At 42.5% G+C, this 21,134-nt stretch overlaps 2 protein-coding genes and 1 long non-coding RNA gene across 7 annotated transcripts in view; 2 read left to right on the top strand and 1 right to left on the bottom strand.

The window, feature by feature from the left end:
• The window catches only part of LOC125940022 (venom metalloproteinase 1-like), a 34,142-nt gene extending 26,888 nt beyond the window's left edge, over nt 1-7,254 (top strand). Inside the window, exons 8-10 of the mRNA XM_049655679.1 lie at nt 1,266-1,440; nt 4,212-4,340; nt 7,134-7,254. Coding sequence (XP_049511636.1) covers nt 1,266-1,440; nt 4,212-4,340; nt 7,134-7,160 — 331 coding nt within the window. The 3' untranslated portion in view covers nt 7,161-7,254. The remainder of the gene's footprint in view (nt 1-1,265; nt 1,441-4,211; nt 4,341-7,133) is intronic.
• On the bottom strand, nt 706-20,323 carry LOC125940025 (uncharacterized). The gene is made up of 4 exons (XR_007463245.1): nt 20,271-20,323; nt 14,201-14,382; nt 7,046-7,135; nt 706-746 (listed from the first exon to the last, which is right to left on the bottom strand). It is a non-coding gene; the product is annotated as an uncharacterized LOC125940025 (long non-coding RNA).
• Nucleotides 9,492-21,134, top strand: part of LOC125940021 (venom metalloproteinase antarease-like TpachMP_B) — a 34,464-nt gene continuing 22,821 nt past the window's right edge. For 2 of the 5 annotated variants that reach the window (XM_049655677.1, XM_049655674.1), the window contains exons 1-2: nt 14,337-14,433; nt 20,096-20,176. In XM_049655677.1, coding sequence (XP_049511634.1) covers nt 20,111-20,176 — 66 coding nt within the window. In that variant the 5' untranslated portion in view covers nt 14,337-14,433; nt 20,096-20,110. Of the gene's footprint in view, nt 9,579-14,336; nt 14,434-15,848; nt 16,135-20,095; nt 20,177-21,134 lie in introns of those variants that run through there. The other 3 variants (XM_049655675.1, XM_049655673.1, XM_049655676.1) reach the window with 3 other exon arrangements.

The following is a 21,134-nucleotide window of genomic DNA, read 5'->3' as shown; positions in this document are numbered from 1 at the left end:
CGTATACATAGCAGGCAGCGCTGCAGAATCTACGCAAGTAGTTATCATCTTCATCAGTCTACATTTATGTCCACTGTAGGACGAAGGCCTCTCCCTGCGACCTCCAATTACCCCTGTCTTGCGCTAGCTCATTCCAACTTGCGCCTGCGAATTTCCTAACTTCATTACCCCCCCCCTAGTTTTCTGCCATCGTCGACTGCGCTTCCCTTCTCGTGGTACCCATTCTGTGACTCTAACGATCCACCGGCTCTCCACCCTGCGCATTACATTGCCGGCCCAGTGGAAGTAGTGCAGTCATGCAGATGTCTATCATCCCACCCGTTTCGCAGAGCAGTTGCTCTTGAGCGACCTGAAATGATAGTCTCATAATTTATAACTACAAATTTTGGACGATAGGTCCAGTCGATTCATGTATATTTCCGCATCTTCGCGTTTCTGCAGCGCGGTGTATTATGTTTTAGATTTGAGCACCAGTGGTCCCTCTCACTGGTTGTGGCCGAAGCTTGACCCTTCACTCATTTAGAGGCAAGTAAGTTCATATTTGTGGCCATTTTCATGTATAATTTAGTTCATATTTTCTGACACAAATGTAACACCGAATCAAATCACATTAGGCCACCCATAGCGTTATCTTTTATTCCTATTTTCTGCGCTATAGTTCTGGTCGCAAATTCACGTCGAGAGTAAAGGCTCGCTTTCCTCCGTAGCGTCGTCTGCTATGGATGGAGCGGAATATAGGTTTTAGCCTGAGCAAAAGCAGAAAAATTAATAAACTAGCTAGCATTAGGGCACTGTTACCGGAATAAATAATTTACAGTGTTTGCAAGTGGGTAGACAAACGAGACAGAAATGCAGTATCTGAAGGAACACCGAAGGCAGGGGAGTGTGCCTGTTGGCGTCAACAATTAGAAAATTGCCGCAAATGCAGTTAAACAATAAATAAAATGGCGGGCAAAGTGCCATATTATTCAGAATTCCTTAGGCAAACTGAGCCGAAATATTCTCCCAGGTTGTAAACGTGCGGCGCGGAAACACTTAAGTTATCATAGTCTGTGATTAAGGCTGCGACATTTATACAATGGCGCTGTGAAGATTGAAACCAGTCCTTTTATGTAGAGCTGAAAAAGTTAACTTTTTGATTGTGGTGCGCGGTAGCCAAGGAACGAGATTTATTATAATACTTATACATGATGTCCCAGTATTTATTTTTTGTGAACTTCTTGCGAAAATAAAGGCAGAGTTTTTTTTTCATTATGCTCAACCAGGAGTCGGGCTCAGTGCTTGTTTGAAAAAAATGACCCCATGCCAACAACACCCGAAAGAGATTCCATCAATACTAGGCCAGTTGCCGCCACAGAGAATGACGCAAAATACGAAAAGAAAAGACGGAAGAAGTGTAAAACGCTCCTGATGAAGGACGAAGATCTCTTGCAGACTGAGGTAAGCTAATTGTTCTTCTCGACATGGTCTGGGATATTTCGTGCTAATCTACCACTACTTTGCTGAGCAAACGTATACTGAAATGGTACCATGGGGACACTGAAATGGCTTTGACGTGTATCCTCGCTATTGCATGCTTGGAATTTTACTAAGCATAACATACCTCTACTGCCTTCCCTACCAAATGAGCAGTTTTCAAGTTACAGAAGTTTGTCGTGTCTGTATCACTTAAACGCATTTAGTTGTTGTCGCACGAAGTGAGGGGTAATGAACAGAGCGCCAAGAACCGAAATTTGCATTTCATTCCTTAGACGTTTGTTGCCTACATGTTAATTAGGAGCATCACTGCAAACACCGGCCTAAATTTTGTATAACCCACCGGATATCGGCATGCATTTCTTTTGCTGTTCAATTATTATCCTGGTCAGGTGTTATATAACGCTTTGCCGACTACGTAACTACAAGAGTTAAAACGTACTGTTCAGTACCACAAAATAATAAGAATAATGTCCATATATAGAGAAAACCAGCCTTTGGAAACAAATATTCTTGTAATAAGATCCTGCGGTATTGTTACGTGCATATTCAAATGCAGCTGTTGGAATCTATATGAAAGAGACTGTCATGAAGTGGTCGAGTAAAGGTTGTAAAACTGAATACTATTCCTTCTATTGTATTCATTTTCATGCTATGTAAGATATTAATTTAAGCACTCGATGGTTTGTAATCTGGGCCGTAATTCATAAGGTAGCATATGCAGGTGCATACTATAAGACGTCTTGCAGGGACGTTAAAAGGACAAATGCAGTGTATGATGTTTCTCCGGGGAAGAGTTGATGGCAGTTCTTCTACATCGCTTGTGTCATAATAGCACATTGCCGGTGGCACAACTAGGTAAATTCTCAGTGGTACACGTACAGCAACCGAAGAATGTAGTAGGCGAGAAAAAAAAACGCCAGCGGAAATCATGCGCTATTCTATAAGGTTCGTGTTTTCCAGTGACATATGGCCAAGACTCAGATATGTAGAACGCGAAAACGTCTAATAATATTCAGTACCGTGGGCTATTCTTCTGATGTCCTTGCGCGTTAGAAATACATCTACATTCTTTCTAACTATGATGAATGTTTCGTAATCTTTACTCATTAAGGCTTCAGTTAATATTTTACGAATATTGCACAAATTGTACGAAAAACACCGTTTGCGGAAACTATTCGTGAGTCCGTATAAGAAATTTCCGTTGGAAATATTTCGATGGTAAGAGGACAAAGGCGGGGCATATTTGCTTTGACGAAGTTTATTGGGGGGGGGGGGGGTAGACAAGCTTCTGAAGCAGTTGAAATAGGCCACAGCGGCACTTTGGCGTTAAAAAACAATAATTGGTTGTCAGCATTTCTTGTGTCTTGTTTGTTGCTGCTATCATGCTGCTTCGAAATTAAAATATGCATTAATAGAGCCTGTATATAACCTTAAAAAGGCTTCCATTCAGGGCAAGCTTTAAGAACATGTGTGATGTTCCGCGAACCGCGATTTCTTGGTATCGTCTCCATGGGATTTTAGGTATCTGTAGGTTCATAGATTGGGATGCATGCATGTGAGATTACAATTTATATTCATGCTTTATTGCGTGATATAGTGGTATTCGCAAAAACATGCGAACTGTTTTGCGAAATCAGCTACCTCAACCACCAATCGGCGGCTCTGAAACCGTGGTACGTTAGACCAACAAAGCTTCGCTTTACATTTGTCCTTGGATTTGACCATAAACAGAACAATTATGCACCTTAGATTCTAGCAGAAGTTTTCAAGAGCGGAGCTGCTACCCCCGGCGCGGCCTAGACCCAGGCCATCAATTTGCAGGATATTCATTAAAGTTGTCTCTCACACCCACAGCTGGCACAAAGGAGCATTGATAGTCAGGCCATGTAGCTTGAATAAAATTAAACTTGATTTTTTCTTTTGAGAACAAGATCAGTAGGCAAACGTAATAAATTACTTGTTGGTTTTACTCGTGCTTTACTGAATTCCTATTGCGAGCTCTAGCAGTTAAAAGGAATCTCTTAAACTACTTGTTCTCATTGTACCAAACGGAGTACATTGCTTTTACTCCTTTTCAGGATTAGCGCAGCCGCAATTACGTAAAATATCTAACCCGTTTTAAAGTCTCAAGCACATGGAACTTTGGGAAAGTGGTTTACGCGCATTACTGCTGTAAGCGTTTGTGAATATTCTCACCAATTTGGTCGATGCCGTTGTTTCCCCACTGACGACAGCAGGCCATCATCAGGTACCTCTCGAATACAGTGAATAGATACAAAAATAAAGCATGCAGCATAAAGAAGTCTATGTCCCACGCGATGCTAGATCTTCGTCTATGTCTTTTGGGCAATAAAAATGCTTGTTTTATGGCAAAAAACATCAGGAGGCGGTTACTTTCTCTATTTACATGGATGTGCTGCCTTGAACAACTAGCCGGCGTTTTTAAACAAAAAATTGTGTTTTTCACGTTCATATATACCAGTCGGTAATAAGAACAGGCTTGAAACGTGATTAGGCCTCTGAGTGGGCTCCGTCTCTGAGGATGATAAAGTGCAAGCGTCCAACTTACCTCTACGGTATTTCTTTCACCTGATTCAACAATACTACAGTTTACTTCGACTGAAGTTTAGAAGTACGTCATTTGCGCACCTTTTTGCGACCGACGTATTTTAAATTTTAAGCACAAAGGACTGTTCCATGACCATCTAAGAATTATTGACCTTATATTGCAGCAAATGTATGGGTACCCCTTCACATGCACAGTTCTCTGCACTGCTCGCTCAAAATCGTCGAATCAGATTATCCTTTATTCGGTGGTTGCACCAAATGAAACACCGTGTGACAAGCGGAATACATCCAAGGTAAGGGTTGTAGCTTCCACTGTCCTCATTCCTTTTGAGCTGGTATTCTGGTTAGAGAAACACCGCTACAGATTCTAGCGTAACAAACTTTTTAAACACTCCTTTATGAAGTTAAAACGGTCGGCCGGTTGGTAGTCATCCAATAAGAGCTGCGCCAGGCAAGAGAATCACATTAATGGAAGCAATTCAGGACAAGCGTGGCACATGTTCTCTTTGGTTCCTCATTTTTCTGCCGTAATGTGTAGTGGTGGAGCTCGCAATACAATAATAATTGAAGAGCCAAATAACTGGGGATTCTTAGCACGCATGTCACCCGAATTTCGAAATATTTTGACATGGTAGTGGAAGCTTCGCCTTGTACAAAATGTCTTAATACTACACTAGAGTTGTGCTCGATACAAGGAAGCCACGTTTTGACACTGGCTGGGCATGTAGAGATGCCGCAAATGATTGAATGCTTCAGATGCAGTGGTGTAAAATTGAAACAAGGGCACCCATCACGTTTTGGCATACCTAAAGCAATTCGAAGATTGCGCCTCATCTAATATTGTGTACAGAAGCATTTTTTCTGAGTTATTGCGAGCTTTAAAACATCTACAATGGATATTTGAATCTTTCACAAATTCCAGCCTGGTTTGCGAAGCTGGATAATGCAATTTATGTGCTATAAATATTACTGATATTATTACTGCTTGGAACACGTTTTCAGTGGATGAAATCTATAAATGGACGACAGTTTGGCTGCCAAGAAGTTAATTCGTATTTTTAATAGGACGAAAGACATAACGCAGACAAAGGTGGCGTTGTGAAAGGGATCGATGTTTCTCTCCCCTAAAGAGGCTTTTATGTCTAAGCAAAATGGTCCAATGCTTGGACAACATCACTTTCATCGGCATTCTGCATGTGTTGAAAAAATGAATACCCCGGAAGTTGGAGCACCATATCTCGCTCGTAAGGACGCCCTAACTCTTCTACAAATCGGACAAGCTATGAGAAATTTGTGTTCCGAGTTGAAACACCCAGAGAAATAATTAATATATTGAGGCCTACCTATGGTAACCTTGCCAAATGCCATAAATAAATTCCGCTGAAAAAAAGGAGGCACATACGCATTTACAGCAACTTCCCCAAAAGTTCGTGCAATACACAATAAAATAATTATTTCTTAACGTTTCGTACACAAGAATATCGTAATAATAGAAATACTCCGTATTAGACAGAATACACTCCTTCTACTTCTTTAAATGCTCGAAGCACACTAGGAAGTCCTTTTCTTTTGTTAAACCTTTGCGCTGTGATGACATTTTGTTTTGAGATGTCTTCGCACGCCTGGAATGCCACCCCCGGCACTCTAGTTTGCCTTTCGAAAACAAAAACAAATCAATCATACGGGGCCAAATTTGACGAGGAATGAACGTCTTAATTATTATAGGGTAGAATTCAGCTCCCCTCTTTCGGCAAGCTTTGGGCACGTGTCACCAAATTCTTTCAGGCGATCTTTTAGGCACGAGCGCAAACCGAGGGGCGCCAACGAGTCAGCTCCGGAAGACGATGTCGCTCTAGTCATTGCTGATGATGATAGTTTTTTTCTACGCTCGTAAACCATCTTGGGGTAAATAGCCGTTAACAGCTTCGCTGTAAAAACCAGCCTTCGGAACATTTGTTTGTTTTTCCTTCTGACACTCAGTTCTGTACACAGAATAGGCATCTGTGAGAGATAAAAAGCCACAGATGGAAAAAAATAAAATTCGTAAAAACGAATATAGTGCAGGGTGACAAATAAACTTACCATTAAAACTCAGCATTAAAAGTGTACGAAGGCATGATTCCATGTCCTTTACAGATAAAAAATGCAATTGTTTAGCGTTGCAGTTTATACTGTTGTCATTGATACAACACTCAAATTCCAGAGCTCCCTTTAAATGATAATTTCCTGCTGATTAAAGAGTGTACTTGTGGACGAGATATGATCCTCTATAGTTACTATCTTTGAAACGAAGAAACTTTGATAGTATTTAGTCGAAATTGTAACATTTCTTCGTGAAATGTCCAGTGATAGGATGTTTTTTGGATATATTCATGAAACGTCTAGCTTGTCATGCGGACACCCCCGACAGTCGGGCGAAGCAAAACAAAATTCCATAGTCTGTGTGCAGTCATGACTTGGTGTGAGGAAGAATATGTTTCAAAGTTTGGCCGATTGCTGGTCTTTAACGTAAATATATATTGATATATACATGTAAAAAACAGATCACGCTAAATTGAGATGCTGCCTTGTTTTAGGGCCAACCGAAAATATAAATATATATGTATATATACCTCAATATTGTCAATGAGTCGTGAAATACATGGTCCATGGAACAAAACATTCGCAAGTCTGTCTTAATGCAATTCATGAACAAGAAAAGTTCATTTACATCTAGGTATACTCTAAATAACAATGCCCTAATTGAATTCGGCAAATATAAATACTTAGGTGTCATGATTACTAATTAATTCTTATGGGAGAGCCATATTGCCGACGTTTGTTCATCTCCTTCGAAAAGCTCAGATTTCTTGTTCATAAAGTAATGAATGCACCATAGCAGATCAAACTTCTTGCCTACAACACTAATACAACGCTTGAAAATACACCCACTTCCACCTCACATTTCTTATAAATGCACCCTTGACTATCGGCGTATGGATTATTGTTCACATGTTACCATGAATAGTCCCGCCGTTTTCTGTATTCCTGGAACAAAATATCTTGTGCGCTGCCTGATCCCTGCTTGCTGTCTTTTTATTTTTCAGGTCTGCAGGAGAGGGCGATGCAAATAGAACGAAAATAAAATTGCATTCAACATAGATTCTCTGTAAGACAATCTCTGTTTTTCGTAGAGAGTGCGGAGTAATAAAGGTAACTTAATTTATACAGTTGTGTCTGCGATAGGGCTCTGTTCTGTCCCTTCTAAAGGGTGTCCTACCTACCTTTAGCCAAACTTTGAAAATATGCAAATGCCACGTAGCTGGACAAAACCAAGGTAATGTTGTCTGCCGTCGCTTGGAGGTACTCAGATTATTTGTGCATGTCGCCTTATTACAAAATTAGTAATAAATATTTGATCAACTTCTAAAATGTTTTACGTAGTTACATGCAAAATGTCAATCAGGAAATTGTAGAGCAACGTGCAAAACTCCCGATACAGCGTTCTATTGCTCCATACGGCTACTCAGAAATGCTTTCTGAGCGTGAAAGAAGCCTGCGAATGCATGCAAAGTACCTCGAGCGATCAGTCGAACGGCAATATCAACTAAGCCATATATAATCAAGTAGACTAAGTGATGAGGTGTCGGACGCTGCCGTGTCATCGGTGACTGCTATGCTTACACCCGTTTATGAGAAGACTCCCGGTGCCACACGCGAGATCGACTGAGAGAAAACGTTTTGAATTTGTAGAAGGCTTGTTTAATACGCAAAAGCCCGCGTATTACAATGCGCAACATAATTAATATTCCTAATTAAACTGAGCATCTCACTGCGGGGTTTTTTTCCTCACATGGAATGAAATGTCATCTAATATACATTTTGAAGACATCTCTTCCCAGTAACATAGAACCTTATAAAACAGCAGAAACGTCGCCCGCATAATTCTTGCTGTAAGTAAGTATTGGCTGACTGGACATTGCTTACAGAATCAACCTACTTGAAATTTTATCGACGAAGATATTTTATCAATGAATTTAGTATAGAACACGTATTGCCGTATTTTACAGCTTTTATCATTGGCGCAGGAGTGAAATACACACTATAAGTAACTGGTCGGTCTAATAGAGGTGGGATTGTTGAGTGATGGCTACAAAAAGCATGACATAAATAGAACAGGGGGCATATTGTGGCAGTCGTCAGATACCATGAATCTTGTAGCATTGAAACACATTAAATCACAGGGAAGGCGGGTGCCACGTCAGGCAAAGAGAACAAACTGGGAAATGTTTCTCTCAGGTGTAAAGATGACAAACAATAGACGGCAGTATCAAGAAGCTTATGGCTGAAGAACCGAAACAAATAGCTGGCCCTTGGTGACTGACTAAAGCAAAGGCTTAAACTTTAGGCCGATGCTCTCTTGCGGAACATTGGAGCTTTTGTCTAGTTCGAAGCACTAATCGGGGTCGTTCATGAAATTCAAAGAAATAGGAAACGTAACTAACTGTACCTAAGTGTATACCAAACCAACTGTGGTAACGTTCATTAAAATTGACAGTATAGGGAGATTCGTAACTTATGTTTGAGTCCTGCACAGGTAGCTGACAAATTCATGTACACATCAAAATAATCTTGAAATCGATACGTAGTTTGCGCTACTATCACTATTCAATGCTATCTACACTGTCGAGCATCTCCCGTTTAAACGAAAAGGTCCTATTGTTATCCAAGTTTTAAGAAAAGCAAGGACCCATTCTCCGGGACAAGTTACCATCTGGTAACGTTTACAAGTTCTCATTGTAACCTCTTCAAAAATGGTCAGGAGCTGCTTTTTTTTCATTTCAAGGAATCAAACAAAATGTTTGATCCATGATGCATTTATCCTAAAACAGCCGTTCTGTTGCAGATTTTTCGAAATGGAAAAGGCACGCCCTCGTTGTACTTCACAGACCTCTTTTTATTCATTTTATGCTAAAAATATTGTTTTTCATAGTGTTTTATGTGTATTCCAAGCTACAGTTTTTCGAATGCATGACGTGTTCTTCAGCAGCCAATGTTCTCATATAGTCCCGTATACTAACACAAAAAGGTATGCAGACCAGACTTCGTCTTTTCGTGGATACCGTGACATGGATGATGAAGTGTTGGCTTTTAAGGCAAAAGCGGCAAATGTGGTTAAACAGTGCGAAGAGGATGAGTTGCCGATATGTCGACAGGGGATTCGCTTAGGAGGGTTCGTTTTACCACAAGCTTATAAGCCTAAATACGAGCGTTTCAATTACTCTACGACATTCAAAAAGCACAAAAAGCAAACGTCACCTTAGGATGTTATGACTCAGTCGAATTACGCGAGGAAGTATGTCCAAATGACGCGAGGAAGCTTGTCTAAATTATTGGTAGAAGCGTCGACATGTGCGAACAAAAGAATATCAAACAGATTTTGCAAGTGGAAAGGAAATGTCAAGGTCAGTGGCCTCCATGTGAAATGTATATGAAATAGTCTTGTGCCACTCATGCAAAACCGTTATCGTGTAAACGAACGAAAATATATCGTTAGAAAACTTGGATGGCTTTGTCGAATATAGGACAGTGCATTGTAATCCTTAACGTGCGCCTACTGCGTGCGTTAACAACGGTGGTAATGCAACTATACGATTAACACAACCGGCTGAAACGGTCGTATTGTAAAGCCTTTAAAAGTATTGGTCACGCTCTAAGACCTCAGGGAGGTAACATGAAAAAGTGCCTAAATTTTGACAAAAATTTACGCTAATTTTTGGCGAAGTTTGGCTTTGCAGTCAATATCCAAGTATGCTTGATCAAAAGCTTTCATGTTGTGTCATTTTATTCGACAAAAAACGCAAGCAGCTGCAGACTTGCGTTTTCATTTCAGCCGGTACACGCTGTGACCTTATCTCTGCTGACGCATGCATGCGAGTCATTGTCTAAGCAATCAATGCAGTTCCGCCAACTTTCTCTCGCAGTTGCACAATATCCAAATTGGCTCAAACCTGGCGTGGATTATGCAGTAACCTTCGATATTAATTATTTTCAAAATAGATGTATAAAAAAATGTGACACGTATGAAAGCCTGAAACCTGCAAGTACGGTTGGCTCCCCCGTTGCCTGACGCTCTGCTTGTTGCCAGTGTACCCGAATTTTTGTGTTGTAGGTAGGACAAATGCTTTGTCGACCGGCGCTAGTATGCAAAACAACCTGCCTCCTTCACGAGGCAGCTTCATTTTCCCACAACCCATTTCTTAAGAGTAGAATCTCTAGTGTTCCTTATGTCATCTGTCTGAAGTACATAAGTTAACAGATCAAACGTACAGAGATGTCAAGGTTACAATTCACAAATACTATATTCCCAGGAAATATGGTTAGGGATCTGATTCGATCATTTCGGCACCACACATTACAGCTTTTTGACATAGCTTGCACCCTTTCGTGATTTTTTGTTATACCCCTGGTTTCTAAAAGGTCTGCATACATGTAGTTTTACAGTAAGTGCGCCTTTCGTTAGCTGCTTAAAATTGCGCTATATCTGGAATTATCTATTGTGCTCGCACGGGCTGCAAGCTAAACTGAGCTTCAGCAAGGATGGACAATGAACATTGACTGGCTTCAGAATTGGCTTCAGAACTGGTTTAGGAATTAGGTTGTGAAGCGTAAGCGCCTTAGCGACAGTGTCCCGCTGTCCTGTGTTGCAATAAAATTTAGTTTCCAACACCCGGTCTCTCTATTTCATGATGAGTTTTGTAGCTCCGAAAGTACGTCACGCAATTCGATGAACATAATACAGATGCCAGATTTCTCTCTTAAAACATACTTTAGTTGCCCTACGCCTAATGAGATCAAATTAGTCTGATAGCCCACTCCTAAAGAGTTTTGACGAGTCACTTCTGTCATCATTCTTCGTTCATTGCAAGAACTATCGTAGTTTTAACTACGGTAGTTCTACTACTACATTCTACGGTAACTACGTAAGTTTAAGTACGGTAATTACGGTAGAGGACCTACTGCATGTGCTTCCACGCCATCCACGTCATTGTAATTGTTAGTGCAAATCATTTAGGCTATTTCTCTGCGTCACGCCTGTTGAGGTGATAGGTTGTATGGGTAGGAATTATCAACACTGCAGCATAGCTATGATGATGCACTAAAAAGTATGGGTCTGGGTTAGTACATATAGTATAGAATCTACGCCGGAAGGGATACAATTGAACATGAGCACTTTGAATGGATTTCAGAGTATGTGCTTAAGCAGTGATAATGGTAGGGGGCAAATTATGTAGTTCTGCCAAAGTCTGTAAGGTGGAGGAAATAGCGTGAGTCGTAGCAAGGAAATAATTGGCATCCATTTATATTATGGCACCAAGCTACAAAGGAAGCCAATGTGCATTTCTTAGAAAGAAAGCTTCATAATTTCTTGTAATGAGCGTTCGTAAAAACTCACCGCACTTTCCGGTATCTACTTATGTTTCTATCCATCTGCGCGTTATATATATATATATATATATATATGCCGCCAAGGCCGTGAGCTCCACCACTCACGGCCTTGGCGGCAGATGTGGAACATCCTTTCTGCCGCAGGCGTCACGTCTACGTGAACATTTCTGGGTGAATGCAGCAAGGGGGATAAACCCACACGTGCTACCTGAAGGCACCGAAGCAGCCGGACTCGTGCCTCTCGCTACGTAATGAACGAGAAGCGCCGCGGTAGTTAGCTCATTTCGGAAGAACATCGCACGCGTAATGCGAAGACATGGGTTCGTATCCCTCCTACGGCTAGTTGTTCTTCCATCCACTTTCATTTCCGTTTATTTATCGTGTATTTATTTCAATTAAGAAGTGCAGATAATTGCCGCTATGCTGTCGTGGGTGCCACTGTTTGTTGACTTCTTGATAGGACTAAAAATGGAGTCCCTGTTTTCTTTTTATTGTACACATATATATATATATATATATATATATATATATATATATATATATATATATATTTCTGATGAAGGCCGGACCCCGGCCAAAACGTTAATCAAGTGCTTCATACGCGCGTCTACTTCACTGCGAATATTTACCCGGACCCAGAATCGCTTTTTTTTCTGGTATATATATATATATATATATATATATATATATATATATATATATATATATATATATATATAGTCGGTTTCCGCAAACATCAGTCTATGGATAGTCGACGGCCTAGTTGGTTCAGCATTGCGCTGCTGTGAGGAGGGCACCAGGTTTGACATCTACTATGGCTTGCGTCACAGGATAAGTGACACTGGTGATGTGTCTCTTTTCAATGACCAATTTAGCAGTGCTTGTTTCATTAAACCCATCGCTATTGGGTCTTAAGGCGTACATCAAGCTAGCCGCGGAGGCCAGCACAGTTATGGACATGTAAACCACATGACTATGCAATTTTATTAGGTACAAGAACATTAATTTGGAGCGGAGGCCACAAAATTATTAAAATGTAAACTACATGACCATGCAACTTTATTAGGTACAAGAACATTAATTTGGAACGTACGAAGTTTCGAGGATTAGACCATAGGTGCAACACGGTGAGAAAATGTCCTGTTAGCTTTCAGTGTGGAAGTTTGAGTCCACTAAGAACCATAGTGATACATTCAGTCTTTAAAGACAACTTTTCATTCATTCAAATGACTACATCACACGAACCGCCAACCAATGGTGCTCGCAGTCATTCTCCCATATTTGTGGACAAGCAGCGGTGTGTTTGACTCAGAAACGCAGAAATGTAAACTTTTTATGTTTATAATAAACAACTTCTCGAAGCTCGAAAATGTTCACACATGCCGCTAAGTAGTCGCATGTGATGCTTTGGTTATTTATTTTGATTTTCAAATATTCCCAAATATTATTTTCGGAAAATGTGAGCTTTCCTTGTTATCCTTTCCTAAAAGTGCTAGACCCGAATAATAATGCCGAAAAATATTGTAGTGGCTCCTTGTCCGAAAAAAGTATGGATATTTGAACGTGCGGATGTGCTGCTTGCCAATTATTTACTTGGTAAGCTTCAAAATGGTGCTAGAGTAGATAAACATGGAACATTTCATATAGTAGACATTTGCCTACTCCAGTGTGTAAGCTTGAAAACGGAGCCAATAAACTTGGTCGTTTTAGAGAGCTTCGATATTTTGTGTGTTTGTGCACGTAATTCACGACATCATATTTGTTGAGTAGTATCCAGTGGTCAATCAAAAAGATGTGGTCGCCGACGACAGCTTCACCGTTTATTCCGAAGTGTACCGAGCCCGCAAAAATATCTCAGACAGGCTTGTTATTGATCAAGACGATTACAAGCTTAACCTCAAGAACACGCGAGTCGTAGCAAAGAAACTCCTCATCCGAGAGATAAGAGAGTATCACCGAAAGATACCCAATTAGAGATAGGCTAATGCGGCGAACAATTACAATAATTTTTGTGTGGTTTTTCTCGAGTGAACAGATGAAAAAGCAAAAGAAGCAGAAAAGTGTCCCATAATTAAGATGATTTGAATTAGTAACAATACAAAAAATGTGACAGCCAATTCACTGGCATCAAGGCAGATAGGTAGCGCCTTAAGGGCAAGCGTATCGCTTCCGAAATTCTTCAAAGGCTTGCAAAGAAACAGTACGATTGGGGAAGACCCAGCCGGAATATCAAAGTTTTATTAGGGTCATAATTCCTTGCAGCACATTGACAGTACGAATCCTACGTGGGAATGCTCAATGCATTGCTGTCCTATTGTAGCAATGAATATTTGAAATGTCCCTAGAAAGAAAATATTTTACTCCAAGTCTATGAACAATCGCTTACCAACCATGACTTGTTAGCCACTTATACAGTGGGAATACGTTGTGCAGGGGAATTACTTCTCCTTGGATTATAAAAAACAGAGGTACTTCTAATATCTTAGATAACCGTCATTGTCATGACGTGTCCCACATCGTTTGAAGTCTACATAAGAAAGGTCGAGAATTACTGCTCGCCGTGAGACAGTTTTGTTTTAACATTTCGCGCCACCTGGCATGATTTGGTTGTTTTATTTACGCTCCTTCTTTCACATGTATGCGTATGAAAAGCTAGACAGTGAGCTTGTAAATACCTGCTTCAAGATGCTAATGCTAGGGCTTATAAAATGTCCTTGTAAAGTACCCAAATATCAGAAAGAACAGCACCGGAGCTGTGATGGCGTCACAGGATTCCCTCGGAACCAGACGGCAGCCGAGCGCATTCGTCGTCGAAAACTGGTGTCTTTAATAGCCTCAGCTCTTCGTGATACCTGTGTTGTGACAGCAAGCGTCCGCCTTCATCGAGTGGGATCTGTTCACGTCTACCTGTGCGCGCATGACACCGCGCTAGTCAATCCTAAATGATAGGCTTGCGTTGTAAGTGATTTCGCAATCAATACTCTTACCTATGCCATATATATTTTATTCACTGTTGTAAAAAACTGGGCTCGCGTTTATGAAGGCTTGTTTTTTTTTTTTTTTTTGTGCTTCGTGTAAAACATTACACCACGTAGCGATAATAGTGCACCTGCCATTCAAATCATTTACGTCTTGTAAAAGAACCATTTGGTAATATTGTTTACCAATTTATTTACGATGCCTCCCCGATATACTTCACTGTTTTACGTGGTCACGACACGACCTTATTATTTGTAATGTTATTGCCGCGTGTCTAGTAAGGCAAAGACGACGACGTAAGAAGACATATCGGCACTTGTGAAAAAGATAGAGAGCAAGAAGAAGAAGCAGTGACTGGCGCGCGGTATTAAAAACCGTCCGTTCTTGTTACTGCCTCTGCCGACAAGTGCGTTTCGTTTATCCCTCGAGTTTCCGACGTCGTTACAATATCATCGGATACGGTAAGAAATATAATCGCCGGAACTATATTTGCCTTCTGATGTAATGAGCTTGTAACATGGTAGGTCACAAGCAGAATCAAGAATGTGAGATGGTACAATATTTACCTCTTTCTTTTTTTTACGACAAATGAAGATGTTTATAGAAAAGTTCGAGGCCGACCATTTAGCTGGGTGTTTTCAAGCCACAGAGGCATAGCAGCTCCTTCACGAGCGTCGAGTTCTGTACAATTAGGAAAAGAGACTGCCATCACTAAAATATGCGTTTACGAAGCCCTAATGACACGTGGATATGTACGTTGTACGGTGTGTTGCTGTAAGCGTCATCGTGTAGTTCAGAAGAGTAAAATGTCAAATGTAAAGATCGAGCGGGAAATAAAAGTCAGTAACTTGAAATGCCTCTGAGAAATCTTGATATAAAGTAAGATGTAAAGTACCTTTGTGACACTCATGCGTGGCTGTTAGTACGAAAACCAACGATTATATTTATAAATTCAGACGGGATCGCATTGCCTATGCTGCATCAGTAACACGCACTAGCACGATTAGTATTACAACTAGACGTGTATTAGCGCAGCCAGGGCCGGTATAACGTAATCTATTCCAATCTGTTTTTATTACAAATCCGCCATTAGCCCTCCGTGATAAGTCAGACTGGTTCGGTTGTAGCTAATATGGGTGGTCGCCACGCCTATTTTGGCCGAACCCGAGCCATTTTGACCTATCAATGGCCGATTTGGAATAGTAACAGATTGGAGCAGGCATACATATGCTAGTACTTCACAATTGTTTCAAAATTAGGGTGGCTGTCTAAAGCCTCGCTAAAGGGAGAAAGCATGCAGGGACGTTATTTGAATAAAGATGGCACCGCCTAGTTTTTACGTCATGAATATTCAAGTATTCGCTGCGCGCCTCCCATTTCCTTGCTCCACCCACGGAAATATTAGATATCTGGATCTGCGCCGATGTGACTTAGCTAGGAGGCTTCAACGTACTGTCGCTCTCGTTTTGATGTGACTAAAGTGGAAAATATGCACTGTGTATGAAGAAACAATATTTCATATTTTAGTTGGATCTTGTGCTCTCTTGAGCACGGGTTTCTTGCAATTGTTTCGACTATATCAGTGGTGCTGAAGACCGAAGATGTGCCATCGACGTGTACTAGGGTGCAAAAGGGTCTACTTCATTCTAAAGATGTTTTTCCTCTGTCCCTACATTCTCGGTAAATATGCTTACCTTTCACTTCAGGACAATTTTTTACCGCGACAGATTCTTCATATTGGATCCGAATATTTTATATTCAAAAAGATTATCGTATATTGTGCGACATGCATTGAAAAAATTGCTTGATCCCTCTTATATAGCACTTGGTCCTAACACGAAGGTGAAACGTGTCTTCACAGTAGTAGTTGTAGCTTTGTTGCACGTTAAGTGATACAGTCGAGTGGCGGGAGATAGGCTGGGTGCTCGGGGTATGTGAAGCCGGCAAATCACAGGCTTTCACAAACTGTACAACCGAAGCCGAAGGGGTCGTCCGTAAATCGTGGCACGAGCTCGTGGTCAGCCGCCACGAATGGCACGCTACAGTAATACCCCGTTAACTCCAAGTAGTAAAAACTGGAAAAAAATTGAGGTAGGCGGAGTTTCGAGATAGCGAAATTCACGAAAACATAAGCATAACCACCGCGCATAGCCAACATGGCGCCTTTCCAATATGGCGCCGGTAACAGCCGCCGACTTCCTCACGAAAGCTCAATGTACCGGGAGTGGTAGTTTTAGTAGTTCACTTTTGCGATATTATGCGCGACCCAGCAACCGACACGTCGGTCGTATATAGGCAACGGCGAACCTAGCACATATAAGCGCAAACGCAGATGCATGTTGACACCGTGTTCGAAACCAAGTCCCGCTAAAAAAATGTCGCGCAAGTGTTCGGTTCCCTGGATTTTTCGACCGAGGATAACCTACAGAGAGCAGCGTTCTGACCACTGAAAAAGCGCGTAAATAAGCTGCAGCGATAAGCCATCAGTACAAAATCACGGCCCTTAAAAGAAGGGTAGGGGGTGGATGCATATCGGGCATTTGAAACAGGTGCAACGCGGCTGGCGTGTTTACAAAAGGTGGCGGGCTGGCCTCTGGCCGACGGTATTCTTTGTGGTACGCTTTGCGTGCGTCAGAGGTCGTAGCGACGCTTCGGCCGCGTAATAAGTTGGGATCAGCCGGCCGACAACTGTAGATGATGATGAAGTAGAATCAAGCAGAAGGCATTGGGACAAAATTTCAGGCCTGGGCCAGTATTTTGTAGCAATGCGTTATGCTTTATTCTATGCTAGTCTTATCATACAGCGCTCGCGGCCGGCTGATCCCGTAGATAACGTGAGCGGACCGTCGCTCTGACGGGTAACCAAGCGCGAAAAGCACGAAAAGGCATTAGCATCGGAAAAGGCATTGGTACAAAATACGGGCCCTGGTTTCACTTTTTGGCGATACCACAGCTGCGCAAAAATGTACAAAACACGTTTCGGTACTTTTTTTCCCAGCATTTTGGCATTCTAGGTATCGAGATATCCGGAGTTCGGCGCAGTGGCATTGGGAGATAAGGGGTGAGAAAACCATGGAGTTTACACCGTGCCAGGGAAAAAAATTCGACTTATCGGATAATTCGAGATATCAGAGTTCGAGTTAACGAGGATTTACTGTGATTGCGGGTCGGTGGCTTTCTTCCCCGTCATTCTACCCACCATTTCCGCCACCTGGTAACCTGGCACCGGCTCTTCCCACACAGCAGCCAGCTCGTTTACAAGGCGCCGCATCCAAGCTCAACTGCAGCAGTGGCCATCGAGACAAAGTTGAGCAATCGTCTCTATAAACAGCCCCTCGGGAGCACGCTCACGCTGCGTTCGCCTTATTCAGCAACCTGCAGACCTACCATCAAGTGCCCTGCCCACACTATGGAGGGCGAACTTCTAGGGTACCTCCATGACGAAACTATATTGATGAGCACAGGGACATGGAATCTGTTAGCGATGACCATGCGACGAATGCAGTGGCGCCTACGTTAATTCAGACGCGCCGATATTGTTCGTTATCGGCAGCGGAGTTCCATCGCCCACCCTGTCTCTGCCATCACGGTAATCAACCAAAATTAGGCACCTCCAACAGCTTCACAGTTACGAATGATCAGAGCGCCTCTATGAAGATTTCAAAAGTGCCTTACAGTCTTCGTCGCCGGCTCGAACGCATCTGACTTGCATCCTCACACCGTCTTCCAAAATTCAAACCTGCATGTCGTCAATATCGTAGGGTTTCTCACGCACTCCATAAAGTGCCCCATGAAGTGCAAGGCATATACTGGGCACCCGACGTCACAATCTTACATTACCATGATAGTGCCTACGTCTGCTGTGTTTCATTCTTTATCATCGAGAGCCTTGCGTTAAGGCAACAACACGACCTCAGACTTCGGCCAGAAATCGGCAGCCAGAATCAAACACCCAAACATTCGGTGGCCTGCTAGAATAACTTTAACTGTTCACCCAGTCATGCCACTAGCGCATAATTTACGCAGACATGCACTAGCGGACATCTACAGCAGCAACTCAAAGTACAGCCACACACCAGATGTACGCACAAGGTGCCTTTCCCACGCCGCTCTTGCTGCCTTTAGGCAGCCAGCATCGGTCACCTGTCCTCGCAGCTTTGTTGCAGGTCTCTTTTTTAAATCACTCTGTATTTGAGAAGACGGACATGTGCACGCAGTTCTACAGTCTTCATACGCATTGTACGTATTGTACATTGACTGCGTTTATAGATTAGCGTTTAATGCGCATTTATGCTATGACACCATTGTAAGTATATTTATATAGAGCTTGGCACGCTAAGGGGAGGGCACCTGTATCACCGTTATTGAGTGCAGCCCCAAAGGGTGATCGTCATGCCAGCCGCATGGATGGCTGATACGTCTTGGCTCATACTGCACTTGTACCATGTTTGCTCGTAACGAAGATCTCTACAAATCTCTAGCCCTTCGATACTATCACACATATTGGGCAATCAATTAGCCCGCTTTATCTCTTAAGTTATGTCACAGTGTATTAGAAAAAAAGCACAGTTGATTATGAATTCTCGGATGGCCTAGGTAATAAATAAAAGCAAAAATAGATTCTAATTATTCGTAGTTTGCCAATAATATGGGTGCCATTCCCCAGTAGTGATACGCAACTACAAACTGATGGGCGCAATAAAAAAAAATTGTTTTCTGGGTATATCCTTATGTCAGTATTTTTGGACTGCGCTTAGAACCACCATCATTGCCATACCCTTCAACTTTTAAATGAAGTCACAGATACAAAAACAATAAGCGATATGCGTGAAATGCACCAGTTTCGCATCCAGGAGTCCTCCTTAAAAATGGCGGGGTCTCATTTTGCCCTAAGTGCCGCTAGCCTTAGTTTTTAGGAACCCCAGGTGACCAAAATTAATCCGAAGCCCTCCACTACGGGGTGCCTCATAATCTAGACTGGTTTTGGCACGTAAAACCCCAGAAATAAGTTTTTCAGTCTCTTTGGTGTCCCCTGCAGTGTCATTAGCTGTCTTTCTTTGCTGTTATTTATTCCTGAAGAACTTGCACGCCAACCTTCCCTTTGGCTACAACTTTGTCGGGAGTCAAGATGTGCAAGCTTGTTGTAAATTTGCTAAGTTAACAAGTCTGAGCCAAAAAATAATGAGACGCACGAGCTGCGCAAAAAGGACCTATGCTATGTAGACAAACCAGTGCAAGAGACGTCATGCCGCTCTGTAATCAAAATCTGACCACAATAATCACCCAGCCTTCCTATAAGTGCGTTTTGGCTCTTCAACCAAAGTTTAATGAAATGGCGTCGACGTGTAGAAACATTTTCGGTGAAATTACACACTTGGAATATAGCGCCTATGGTTACGGTTTAAAATGCGTACTCAGGATTGGATAAATAGATGTAACTAATGAATGAGTTAAGGTGACAATTGTTTTTGTGATAAGTAATCAAGAAAGGACAAACCATTTTGAAGTATCAAGAACAGACAAAATGGTGAAAAGGGAACTTTTTAAAGGTGATCGCACATTCTAATGTACGCCTAAACTGAAGTTTCGATTGATGTTTGTGCATCCATATAAAAAGAATCGATTTTTCTTTTGCTTACAGCTACCAGTAATAAAAATGTCTTCGCTGAAAGCAGTCGCAAAGTTTATCCAAAAGTGCACGAACGCAACGAAGGAGCCTCTGGTAAGGTCGTTGTTAGTCAAGGTGATTACAAGTTTAACCTCAAAAAAAGTTTCAAATGCAAATGTATTTCAATATAGGTACGCGCATTAAATACTTCAGTGGCTCCTCCTTGGTCGGCGGAATCTTGGGAGATTGAGTCGCCAGCTCGCCTTGCGCCCGGTCGCAAGATGCGCATTTAGTGCCGCCGCTAAACGTCTTCTCCCCTACCTCTCTCCCTCCCTCCCTCCAATCCCCCCACGGCCTTTCGCACGACCGCAGACGTCGTGTTTGCTCTCCGCCATGCGTTCGCTCTCCGTGAAAGCGCGCGTCCTTTCACTCGCACATACAGCATACGGCGCGCGGCGCCGAGTTTATTGCCGTTGTAATTTTTACAGAGCCTGACAGCGACGACGACGGCGACGGCAGGAATGCGCTTGGAGTGTCTATATAACTGCTATCGCAATAAAAGAGGGGCAGGTACCCTGGGCAGCTTACGTCCGTATCACGCCGCGTGGACAAGAATGGCAACGATGCGATTGGACAGGGCTGTGCACGTGGCTTGCGCTTTAGTGGTTATGACGTCGGGCACCTTTGTTGGGAGAGCAGGAAAGAGTGTGGTGATGGTGCCTGTACGCCTGGCCTGCGTCTCTGTGGTTGTAAAGTCACGCGCGTCGGAGGTGACGGTGCTGCTGGAATGGAGCCAGCTAGGGGAGAGGAGGAAAGAGTGTGGTGACGGCGCTGCAGCAATGGAGGCGGGTAGGGGAGAGGGCGAAATAGTGTTGCGACAGCGCCTGTGCTTGTGGCCTGCGCTTCTGTGGTTATGTCGTGCGCGTCAGAGGTTCCAGCGCGGCCGCAAGCGCGGTTGCCGTAGATGCATGGCAGGTGCGGTAACCGTGAGGACGCTTGTGTCGGCGCAGTGTGGTGCTGTATGACAAAAAGGTATGATTTCATAATGTATGCAGCCTAAACAGCTTCGCTG

Source organism: Dermacentor silvarum, chromosome 9 (genome assembly GCF_013339745.2).
Source record: "Dermacentor silvarum isolate Dsil-2018 chromosome 9, BIME_Dsil_1.4, whole genome shotgun sequence".
NCBI lineage: Eukaryota > Metazoa > Arthropoda > Arachnida > Ixodida > Ixodidae > Dermacentor > Dermacentor silvarum.
This window is presented reverse-complemented; position numbering and strand designations above follow the sequence as displayed.